The 12485-nt window shown below is 44.9% G+C and overlaps 1 protein-coding gene across 6 annotated transcripts in view; it reads left to right on the forward strand.

Annotated features, from left to right (window-relative positions):
• Positions 1–12485, forward strand: part of DPF2 (double PHD fingers 2) — a 44555-nt gene that overhangs the window by 12062 nt on the left and 20008 nt on the right. For 5 of the 6 annotated variants that reach the window (XM_030569411.1, XM_030569412.1, XM_030569413.1 and 2 more), the window contains 3 exons: positions 1294–1401; positions 3946–4109; positions 11486–11578. In XM_030569411.1, the coding sequence (XP_030425271.1) occupies positions 1294–1401; positions 3946–4109; positions 11486–11578 (365 nt within the window). The remainder of the gene's footprint in view (positions 1–1293; positions 1402–3945; positions 4110–11485; positions 11579–12485) is intronic. The other variant, XM_030569417.1, reaches the window with a different exon arrangement.

Genomic DNA, 12485 nt, shown 5'->3' on the forward strand with positions numbered 1-12485 from the left:
AGGAGACCTGGGTTCTGTTTCTGGCTTGGCCACTGGCTTGTTGGTGATCTTGGGTAAGTCATGTCCCTTCTGTGCCCATCTGTAAAACAGGAATAGTAATACTGAACATCTTTGTAAATTTGTTATTTTATACAGCTCTTTGACAATACAAATTTGTTTAAGTCATGAGGAATATTATGTTGGAACATTTAGTCTTAAAACCTAACTCTGTATTAGGAAATGCAGAGAAAGCCCTGACATCCCCTAACCTGGAAAAGGAAATATGTGAGATGGTGTTTATATGATACTACCTGTGGACCACAATCAAGAATCAGGGCCCCATTGTGCTATTCCCTGCGTGGACAAGCTGCAAAGATAGCTCCTGCTCCAGAGAGCATACCCAGATTGTATCACAGGACAAAACAGACAAAATGAGGTGATGATTGATTGGAAGGATGGCTTATAAAAATACTTCAATTGGAAGCTTTTTGGGGCAGGAACTGTTTTTTTGGTCTACCATGTACAGCACCTAGCACCATGAGGTCCTGGTCCATGACTGGTGCTCCTAGATGCTACTGCAATTTCAATAATAATGTGAACAGAGGTAGCAGAAATCTTAGCTGGCCTAAGCAGTGCTAGACAGCAGTGTTTTGTAGGTGTGTCTCAGCCTTTTTCAGTGTGTGTGGGAGGAATTGTGAGATTGCAGCTTTGAAGGTTCCTCTGACCGTGGTTTTAAGAAACAAAATGTTGGTTGCAAACATGCAGCTGCTGGTAGAAGCTTCCCCTCAGGCCTTTCTTTCAGGAGTTCATCTTACCACACTCTGTATGTTATGCATTGATACAGACTGAACCTCTCATACAATGTGAAATGGAATGCTGGCTCTTAGCAGCTAAGTTTTGCTCCCAGTATCTATCCCATTTTACAGAGAGGCAGTGTGATCCAGGGGATAGGGCTCTAGACTGGGAATCAGGAAACATGGGGTCTGTTCCTGGCTTTGCCAATGACCTGCTGGGTGACCAGGAGCAAGTCACTTTGCCTTTCTGTACCTCAGTTTCCCCCTTCTACCATGTATTGTTTTAGGTTGTAAACTCTGTGGTGATAAGATCTCTCTTGCTATATGATTGTGCCAAACACAATGGGGTCTTGATCTTGGTGCTTCTGTAATACTAATAATAACTTGGGGTCTTATCCTGAGGGGTGCAGGGGTTACCCACAATCCCCATTGATTTCAAAGGCAGTGCCTATAATGATCGCTTTGTGGCACCAATTTGTCAGAGAATATCAGGTTTCAGGCTTTCTTTTGTGTTTTAAAGGTTTAGCCTCTGGCCAGCTCTACTCCTACCCAGCTCGCCGTTGGCGGAAAAAACGTCGTGCTCACCCTCCTGAGGATCCGAGGCTTTCCTTCCCTTCCATCAAACCAGGTGACACATCCCCTCCTTCTGATCTCTGCTCGCAATACAGTTATTAGGGGAGTGGGCTCAATGACCCAGAAGGAGATCCCTTCCAGTTCTGTGTTCATATGTTCCTCTCTCGGGTTGACAATGCAGCCTCACCCATGTCACATCCAAACTCTGCATAGAGCATGGTCAGAAATAACCTCTTGGCACTGCTGAGCTCCATAAATGCCACAGTTACACCATTGTTGGCACTGTATGGGTTGTGGCATTTGTGGCTGAGCTCTACATAACGAGAACTTGAGCAGTCAACTGCTAGCTCTGCTCGCCTGAGCTGCTCTGCTCCTGTGGGCAGCTGATTTGGGACCATTGCAGGAGCAGGGAGGGAATGTATGTTTGAAGAAGCTATCTGTGGCTTTACCCCACATGGACACCTTTTCAGTGGGGAATTAGAGTAGATCATTGTTCTGCAGCTTGCCCCAGTTTTTTACCTCGTGGCTCTCTAGACCAGTGTGATATCCCCCAGGTTTGGGAAGCACCAAGGTAGGATAAACATAAAGATCCATTGTCCTTTGGGATGTAAGCAAACTACTAAGCATCTGGTCTTGGGGAAAATACCCCCCCCCCCCAAATAAATGTTGTTGCAGAGTTGCGTATTTCGAAGGGAATACATCTTCCTTAGGAACACCTGTTGATGGCCAGTATTGGAGAGATGATACTAGTCTAGATGGGCTCATTGGTTTTGTCTAGCATTGTGGGATAGGGGGTGGGGTACCAGGCTAGATGGACCTATTGGTTTGATTCAGCATTACAGGGAGTAGAAAGGTAGCAGGCTAGACTGATCCATTGTTCTGATCCAGTGCAGTTGGATGGTGGAGATACCAGAGTAAATGGTTATGGGCATGACAGGTAGATTGTGCTACTGGACTAGAAGAACTGTAATGATATTTTCAGAGTGCCAGTGCAGTTCAAGGTCCCATCTGTCCTACAGAATCAATTTTATTGCAGGACCCAGTTGCAACATTCCTGATACCTGAGATAACTCTGTCCCACAGTGTAGACAGGTCCTAACTACATCTCCAAATTGTGCTGATACCATGGGTGTGTTTTCTCCCTGTCATAAACAGATAGCTAAGGGTTAATATCTCTTTCACCTGGAAAGGAGTAACCTGAAACACCTGACCAGAGGACCAATCAGGAAACAAGACTTTTTCAAATCTGGGTGGAGGGAAGTTTTGGGTGTGAGTTCTTTGTTCTTTGTCTTGTGTCTGACCCTCTCGGCTCTGAGAGTGATCTTTCTGTCTCCTGGCTTTCTAATCTTTTGTTTCCAAGTTGTAAGTACAAAAATAGTAAGACAATAAGGTTTATATTGTTTTCTTTTGTATTTACATGTGTGTAGTTGCTGGAATGTTTTAAATTGTATTCTTTTTGAATAAGGCTGTTTATTCATTTTTCTTTTAAGCAGTTGACCCTGTATTTGTCACCTTAATACAGAGAGACCATTTTTATGTCCTTTTCTTTCTTTTTTATATAAAGCCTTCTTTTTAAAACTTGTTGGAGTTTTTTCTTTAGTGGGGACTCCAGGGAATTAAGTCTGCAGCTCACCAGGGAATTGGTGGGAGGAAGAAGTCAGGGGAGAAAATCTCTTTGTGTTAGATTTACTAACCTAACTTTGCATACCCTCTGGGTGACGGGGGAAGTACTTGTGTTTCCAGGACTGGAAACAGGGAGGGTGAAGTCCCTCTGTTTAGATTCATGGAGCTTGCTTCTATATATCTCTCCAGGAACCCAGGGAGGGAACACCCAGAGGGGGGAAGGGAAATGGTTTATTCCCCTTTGTTGTGAGACTCAAGGAATCTGAGTCTGGGGGTCCCCCTGGGAAGGTTTTGGGGAGACCACAGTGCGCCAGGCACTTTACCAGGTCCAAGCTGGTAACTAAGCTTGGAGGTTTTCATGCTAACACCCATATTTTGGACGCTAAAGTCCAGATCTGGAAAAAATGTTATGACGTGGTAGTGGTGGGATAGAGAGAAGAATCCAGAAGCCAGTAGAAATGTATTTTTCTTTTCTCTGCTAGGGGCTTTTAAGCAGAGAGGGTTTGGTTTTAAAAGGAACCAGAGAGAAATTTTTTTTTCTGCTCTCTCTTGCAGTTTTTGGCTTGCATTTTAAGCAAGGAACCATTAAGGAACTATTAAGGGTCTTTTGTGAGACAATAGCACTCCAATTGTGAGTCAAGTACCAGCACAATACACATGCAAATAAAGTGGTTTTTCTGGTTTACTTTACATTTAAAAGATTAGCTAGAGGAAGAAAGGGAAAAAGGCATTGTTGCTAGGCAGACCCCAGGAGGCAACAGAGAATCTGCAGTTCAGACAATAAACATCAGAGGGCGCCTCTGCACAAGAAAGCAGAAAACACAAGTTCCAAGGAAAGCCTAAGGCAGGAGCGAGCACGGCAACAATGCAGTTAGTTGATTTGGTGATGTAGCTGTGACTTAGTAGCACAGAGAACCCACTTGACTTCTGCTTTTTTTTAAGCTCTTGGCTATCGTTTTCTTTCCCCTTTCTACAGACACTGATCAGACCTTAAAGAAAGAGGGGCTGATCTCCCAGGATGGCAGCAGTCTGGAGGCTCTCCTGAGGACTGATCCCCTGGAGAAACGCAGCCTGCCAGACCCGCGCAACGATGACGACAGCCTCAGCGAGTTCCCTGTCACCAACAGCCGTGCGCGGAAGGTAGGGCAGAGAAAGGGCGTTCTCCCCTATGCTGCAAGAGGGAGCTTCATGGTAAAACACAAATGGCTCACTTTTAAAGACAAACAAAACACACTTTGCCGCCCCCCCCGCCCCGTTTCTCTCTTGTTAGGCCCCTCCTCTCTAGCTGCTGCTTTTGTGGTTGGGGGTGTTTGTGTGTGTGTCCTTTTGGCGGAGGATGAAGTCCTGGATCTAGGAGGGAACCACTGAGCACTCAAAATTTTGAACCCCTGGTGGGAGCCTGCCATTGGGTGTGGGGAGCAGGAGGTAGCAGTGGCAGACCAGGAAGCCAGGAGTGCAGTGAACTATTGGATTTGCTTTCTGATGGTAGAAAAAGAGAACTTTCATTTTATCGGGGCCCCATTTTGACTTAATAGAGAGGCTGCATGGGTAGGGCACTGGATGGGGACTTGAGAGACCTGGGTTCTGTTCTTGGCTCTGCCACTGATTCTGCTCTATTAGAGCTAGCTACTGTTATTACTGTGAATGTATTACCGCTGTTGCCCTGACTACTGGTGGAGGAGGGACGTATTATAAGAGCAGTGTGGACTAGTGGGTAGAGCACTGATCTGGGACTCGGGAAGACTGGGTTCTATTCCTGACTCTGAAACTGGCCTGCTGGACAGCCTTCGACAAGTCACTTCAGTGCTCTGTGCCTCAGTTTCCCCACCTATAAAATGGGGGTAGTGGTACTGACCTCCTTTGTAAAGTGCTTTGAGATCTGCTGATGAAAAGCCCTATAGAAGCACGAGGTGGTGGTGGTAATAATTCAGCTGTGTTATTTTGCATTGGCCCAAAGTTTTAGCTTGCAAGTTCTCAGTCCCTAGCAGCTTAAAAGAAAAGCGGGGTAAGGAAGGAACTGACATCAATTAAAACACACTATCATGATTGATATCATGGACTGTACGACGCTGTGACTCCCCCCCACTGACCCCACTGCCTTTTGCCTCCTAAACAACAAAGTTTCAGTATAGGGTTCCCTGTACTGATTTTTTTTTGCTCTGTTTCGGGATGTTTACAGAGAAATAAATGTTCCCATTTCCTGAGAACAAGCAAGGAAATTACAAAGCACTCTCTAAAAAAATCTGTTTAAAAAATTTCCATTGGTAACAATCAGAGCATTTGTGTAATCTGCAGTAAGATTGGAGTTGTAATTTTAAGAGATCTGCAAAAGGACAATAAGAACTGTACTCGTGGCTTTTTTTTTTTTTTTTTGGCTGTGTTACAATGGAAAAAGATCCCTGAAAGGGATTATTTTTTACATTACAAATTTGGGTGTGTGTATGTACTTACAGGGCCCTCATCATCATCAGTATCGGTTTGCCCCAAAGAGCTTCATACTTAGGTAAACAGCAGCTCTGCTCTTCCTTGTTGGATGCAAATAATCCAATTGACAGTCTAAATTCCCATGTGGCTGCACAGCTGCCTATTAAGCCCTGTGCAGGGGATCAGGGCCATGGTGAGGAGAGGTGCCCCTCCCAACCGGCCCCAGCATGGAGCTGCCGCAGCTGGGAGAAGGCTGGGGGGAGTTCTCTCCCCTCACGGTAACCCCTGGGCACCCTGCACCCCAAACCCCTCATCCCTGGTCCCAGCCTGCACTCCCAGCCAGAGCCGTCACACCCTGTCACCAACCCTCTGCCCCAACTCCGAGCCCACTTCTGTACCCTGAACCCCTCATCCCTGGCCCCATCACATGAATTTTGTTATGTGCACCAATATCAAGGTGATATGTCACACATCACCTCCATATTGGTGCACATAATGCATTCTGCACATGGACGTAAAAAATTAGAGGGAACACTGGTGACAGTAGGGCTACTGCCTACTTCATGATGCTATTTTTTATAACTGATAAAGAACATGTTAAAATTAATTAGGGCTTTTAGTCATGCGTTTCCCAGGATGAAGTAATTGGAAACCACTTTCCATTCCAGCCCTGTTCTCCCTTTTATTCCTTCTGGAGCCCAGGTTGGTGATTTGTTGTTTTGTGTGTGTTGTCTCAAGCAGAAGCCCTGTGACTGTAGTCACTACTTTACTTCCCACCTGTGGGCACAAGTTCAATCTGCAGCTGATTGCCGCAGTCCTGACTAACATGGCTGTGGTGCAACAGCAATTAATCCCACCTTTGTGGTAGCATGAGGATGTTCACTCGGTGCTTAAGTTGTTTTTTTCTTGCAGCCTTATTTTATGGGGAGCCATGTGTACTCGGTTTTACATTTATAGATACTTGTGCAGCGAGACTTGTTCATTTCTTTTGAAGTGAGTTTTTTTTGGCTTGGAGTTGGTGCACCTTGGCTGTGAATTCTTCAGCTGATTATTCTTGATCCAAGTTTATGGAAGCCCTTTACGAGAGCAAGCCCTCACTATATCCATGTAAGGATAGGCAAGAGGTGGCTATGTTGTTGTTATAATAATAATATCATCTAGCTCTTACATAGCACTGTGTTCGCTCCTGATCTCATGACAACTCGCTGCCGCGTCCTTGGTTGGGTGCATAAGACACAAAGGTTTTATTTAACAGTCGCCCCCTTCAGTCAGGGCATTATTTGTACTAGTCTTACCCAGTACCCAGAGGCAAGACAGGTAGCAAATCAGAACTGTAGTCCTGTGTCAAGCCTACCTTTCTTCAGGGAGGTTCTGGCAGGCAGCCATCTCTAGTCAGTTCCTGGTCCCAGCCAGACTTCTCTTACAGAGTGAGAGCTTGGAGGTCTGCTCTCCTTCCCATCCAGCTCCTAACAGAGCTGGGCTTTTTCTTTTTAGCTCCTCCCTCTGAGACTGACACCTATTGCAGATATAGCAGAGGGGGCTGACTGAGCCTATAGCAGCTCATTAACCTTTTCCTGGTAATGTGGGATTTTTGTGCCTCATTGCAAGCACCTGTCGTCAGTAGATCACAAAATGGGGTACTTTCAGCCACCCCTCACATGAAGCCATCCCTGGCATGGAATGCAGTGGCTGTTTATAAAAGTTTAGAGCGGGAGCAAAGAACACTGTATCCAAATGAAACTGCAAGGGGATTAAGGGAGGCAGAATGGAATTACCCGAGTTGGGATTTAGCCAGGATAATCACCCTTATTGTTATACAAAATTCCATGGGACCTGTAATGCCCCATAAGCAATGGGAATTTTATTTTCCTTGTCATCTGAAAAATGGTAACTCTGTGCCTCCTTCTGTGGGGGTTGGGGTCAATAGCACTAATGTGGAGGAATACCCTCTGCTGAGTCACCCACACTGTACCTTTCACCCAGCACTGCCCTGGTATCTTACTGAGGCACTGGGATCAGCACTGACTTGGAGGAGGGCCCTCTACTGAGTTGCCCTTACTACTCATTGTAGCACTTTGTGCTCACTGATGTGTCTCTCACTGCTGTATCAGATATGGTGTTTCTATGCTTTGGAGCGCTACTGTTCAGTTATTACCCTTGCTGATGTAATCTGGTGTGCATTCGTTCACAGCGCAAGATGGCCAGTTTACAAGAACCTTGGGGTTGATCCTTCTGTTTGCCTCTGCAAAAAGGAGGTATGGGGTTCAAACCTTCCATCATAGTCTGGGTTGATTGATTCCACAGCTGTGGTGTGATGCTGGGGTTTATGAGCTGGTGCCATGCTTTGAATTACATTACACCAAAGTTCTTTTCTTCCTAATCTCTGCATGATGGCTCACCTCTTCGAGATTAAGATTCTAAGCCCTGTGTCCTAGCCCATGCTCCCACTTGCAATATAACATGTTAAACATAACAAAAGTAATACCTAGCTCTTATATAGCATGTTTCATCAGTATTACTTTACAGAGGAGGTGTAAGTATCATTATTCCCATTTTACAGGTAGGGAAACTGAGGCACAGAGTTGCAGGGACTTGCCCAAGATCACCCAGCAGGTTGGGGCAAAGCTGAGACTGGAACCCTGAGTCTTAGTCCAGTGCTCTATCCACTAGGTGGCTCTGACCAGAGTCCAGGGCTGCCTGTGAACTGTGGCAGCATGTGTAAGGCTCCTCTGTTAACTTGTGCAATCACTGCAATGCATGTTTAATCCTGCTATCATGTGAAGTTAAGATCCTGGGAATCCTAGAGTCTCCCTTTGTAAAACATCAAATATTATTCTCTTTTGTTAAAGATTTCTCCCCTTCCCCACCCCAATTGCAAATTAACTTTGGCTTCTAGGAACTTTTTTCCCATAAGGGACGTGGAATTTTCTGTGAAATGTAAATGAAGCCCTCAGAGCCACAGTGGACTCTGCTCTTCGTCATCTCCTATTGAACTGCTGAATCTATATTAAATGTATTGGCTGACCTCCAGGAACATCTCACATACCAGGGCCCTACAAGCCTAGTAAGGATTGGAGCTGAATGAAGAAAATGTCTTCAGCATGCATTTTGTTCTTATCCTTTACCTGTTGTTACGCTAATTTTTCTGGAAGGAGGGTTCGGGGTGGGAATTTTCCAGCTGAAAATTTTGCAGATTTACATGTGTAAAACTGCTTCCACCTCTGCCTGGGTATTTTCTTTTGCATAATTGTCTTGGGCATTCCTTTGTGATCCCGTGAGAGAGGATGGTTTAGTGGATTGAATATTAGGTTGGCAATAACTTCCTTGGTTCAGTACAGATGCAATGCATTGCTGTAAATGTTCCAGTTTCATGGGTCTTGGTTACCAGAGCAAATTATAGTGATTACTACTCGTTATTTCGGTTGCTGTAGGCCAACTAAAAGCTTGGCCCCACTGCCATGCACTGAACAAACATACAGTCCCTGCACTGAAGAGCTTAAACAGAGGCATCAAGTGGGGATGAGGCTTGTCCAAAGTCACATAGTAGGTCAGTGGAATAAGACCACAGGTCTCCTGATTCCACTGCTCTATCCGTTAGGCTCCACTGCAGAGCAACTATGTTAAACAGCCTTAGAGGAAGACTTGTTAAGTACATGGAAGACTTGGAAGTACATGTTCAAATCCCGGGAGGGTTGGCTCTGTTCTTTATCCTTCTCAGGCAGATAAATTGAGTTGCATACAGTTTGTGTGTAGGACCTTCAATTCCAAAATATTTTCTGGTCCCGAAATATCCCATGGCTCTTTCCATAAGAGTTGAGGTCTTTGGTCAAAATCCAATTCTTCCTCCTGCATTCCCAGTACATTTTCAGGCAGATGCATTCTTACTCTTGTCCTAAACTGTTGGGGTTGATTAGTGTAAATTAGGAGTAACTCCAGATGAAATTGGTGGGCTAGTGTGAAACCGATATCACAGTAACCAAGGCAACTGCACTTCTGACTCCTTTGTGGCCTGTCCTAGGACATCTCCACTCAGGTCCTGACCCATTACCTTTCTTGGGGCAGGAACCTGCATTCCTCTCCCTTCTTTCTGGAAATTTTAAGCTGCAATTTCCTCTTGAAACTCACTCTGATTACCATAGCAAGTTGAAGTTTAATTCAGCTCTTGCTGTGTAGTGTAGCTCCTGCACTACACAAAAAACATATCTTGAAAACCATAAATACCTTGTACCCATGCTTTTTTATGACGTGTTATCCATCTTCCACATGGAGACCCTGGTATGTTTCAACCATTCATCAAGGTTTGTTCCTCTTGGATCTAAGAGCTGATGTGAAACTATAATCAGTAAGAGTGACACAACCCCCTGCCCCCTGCAAAAAAAAAAAAGAAAAAAAGAAAAAAAACAAAAAACAAAAACCAGGCTGTCTGTCCATTCTGTACATTTCTCAGTTCTTTGTCTGCTGGTTCTCAGGAACCTGTCAAAGCCAGTCTCTGCAGTTTCCCTCCATATTATGGGGATCTTTAGAGAATTGCAGTAATTATCCCTTGATGTTGGTTGTTTCTGATAGTTCATTTATGCTTAGTGACTTTCCCTCAGTCACTGTACTGCTTGTCTTTCTTTCAAGAGAAAAGTTTAACCCCTTCAAACCTGGTAGGCAACAATATAAGGTGAGAGAGGAAATTGAGTCATGCATTCTTTGATAAAAATAAATCAGAAGTTTCCCAGTTCTCCACAATCAGAGTCTGCGTTCCATTCCACAACTTAGTGTTGCGTGAAGCAATCCCCCTCTGTGCACCATATAGGGACAAAGGGTGCTAGAGAAATGTATTATCACAGGAACTTCAGTGTAAACAATGTATTTCATTCTAGGCTTTTATACGGCACTCTTTACTATGTTGTCTGTGTTATATATCCTTTGCGTGGGATTGATCCCCTCTCCCCCCCACCCTCCCCTGTATCACAGCAGCATCTGGAGGCCTCATCAGGGCCCCTTTCTCTCAGGTGTTGTGCACATATTGTGTTAGGTAATGGGACAATCTCTGTTTGAAAAGTTCTATGTAGACAAGACAGGCAAAGGGTTGGGTCGAAAGAGAGAAAGTATTATCTGCATTTTACTGGTAGGGTACTGTGGCACCAAGAGATTAAGGCCGCAATCTAACAAGTGCCTAACTTTAAGACCGTGAATAATCTCATTTAATTTGTCATGTAAATAGTGCCTAGGAGCCCGTTGTGCCTGGGCCCTGTACAAATATAGAGCAAAGAAATGTCCTCTGCCCCAAAGAACTTAACGTCTGAGTGTAAGACCAGAGAAAACAGGTGGACACAACAAACAGACTAGGGGAACACAAGCAAACAATGAGACCACGATGGATGGTGGTCACAGTAATCCATAATTAGCCACCATTACTTATACTCTATAAGTACGTTGGGGATAGCAAAATATGCTACACGTTGTATCATCCCCACTTCCTCCATCTAAACATGCATTAAAGGAGAAGGCATCACTTCTGTCTCTCTTCCTCTTATGGTGAGAATGGAGAGTCTGCTCCATAATAATTTTTCTCTCCTACTCTCCTAGCAGGACCTTTTGTATGACCTTTCCCAGTAGCTCCCAGTTTGGGATGAGCAATGTTGCTTGGCTTTGCAGTTCTCTCATCACCAAGTCTGTTCTGCAATAAGCTTCTTGGCTATGATGTTTTATGTGCTCCTGGATTAAATTCCTGCACCTTTTAAAAAATAAATAACTACTCGGTACTTAGTTAGCCACGAATTAAAAGTTTCATGTGGAATTGGGGACTGAGAGACCCACCCAAGGTCTGTAGTGGATCCAGGAGCTTAGGGCCAGGTCTCCTGAATCACAGCCTGCTTCTGTAAATCACAAGACCAGCCTTCTCTTTGGTGTGGTTGGGAGTAAAAGGTACCTGAAAATTCCCACCCTCTCATATATGTCACATACTCCTCTGTATGTGTTTGTAGTTTCTGGTGAACGTCCCTCAGCCAATTTCTAACATCCCTGTCCATTCTCCATTTCTTTCTTTCCCCAAACCATGCCAAGTTATTTTCCCCCTACAATAAACCCTCTCCCCTCTACAGCGGATCCTTGAACCCGATGACTTCCTGGATGATCTGGATGATGAAGACTATGAAGAGGATACGCCAAAGCGACGAGGCAAGGGCAAAGCCAAGGTAGTGCCAGCTGGATGAGAGTTATGGTGCTGTGGATTGTCCTACTGACTGTGCTGAGTCTGCCCTATGAATTTCTCCTGAAGACTGATACACCAATGTTCGCTGTAAAGGCCTGTCACCATTAATGCTTGTGATCATGTTTTAAACCATATTCAATACTAAATATATCCACAGGCAACACGGTTACAGAACATGTTGCCATAGTGTTAAGAAATAGGGGCTGGGATTTCCAAAGAAGCCTAGGGGAACTCAGCTGAATTTCAGTGGGACTTGGGTACCTGGTTCCCTGCTCTGAAAACCCTAGCCTGGTTGCCCAACCCTTCCCAAACCTCCCTCTCCCCCCACTGTCTCACTGCCACTGGTGCTAACAATGCCAAGAGCTTGGAGTAGACAGCACCATGTGCAATTTTGCCATCATGTATCATCTAGACCCTATCTGATGACAGCAGCTGAAATGTTCCCTGGAGTTGCACTGACATAGGCAGCACACACTTCCTACAGTCTCACAGTAGACCGGTCAGAAGAGCCCTGAAGCAGGTCCTCGAATGCTGCCGCAGTGTTGTCTGGAAATAATTTAATGAGAATCCTCCTGTGGGTTAGATCTTCTGGGTGATTACTACTGCTGGTTCACTACTTTTTCAGTTCCATAGACTTTAAGGCCAGAAGGAACCATTAGATCATCTAGTCTGTCCTTCTGTATAGCACAGGCTATTAAATTTCAGCCAGTCACCCCTGCAATGGCCACACTGACTTCAGTTAAACCAAAGCATTTTAGTCCTCAGGAAGCTAAACTGTTGTGTGTTCCAGGAGAGAGGGAGGTGCCACCAATGCTTAATGGTAGGGAATTAATTAGGTGAGACATGTCCAGATGATCCTGGTAGATGATCCATACCACATGCTGCGGAGG

Source organism: Gopherus evgoodei, chromosome 7 (genome assembly GCF_007399415.2).
Source record: "Gopherus evgoodei ecotype Sinaloan lineage chromosome 7, rGopEvg1_v1.p, whole genome shotgun sequence".
Classification (NCBI taxonomy): Eukaryota; Metazoa; Chordata; order Testudines; family Testudinidae; genus Gopherus; species Gopherus evgoodei.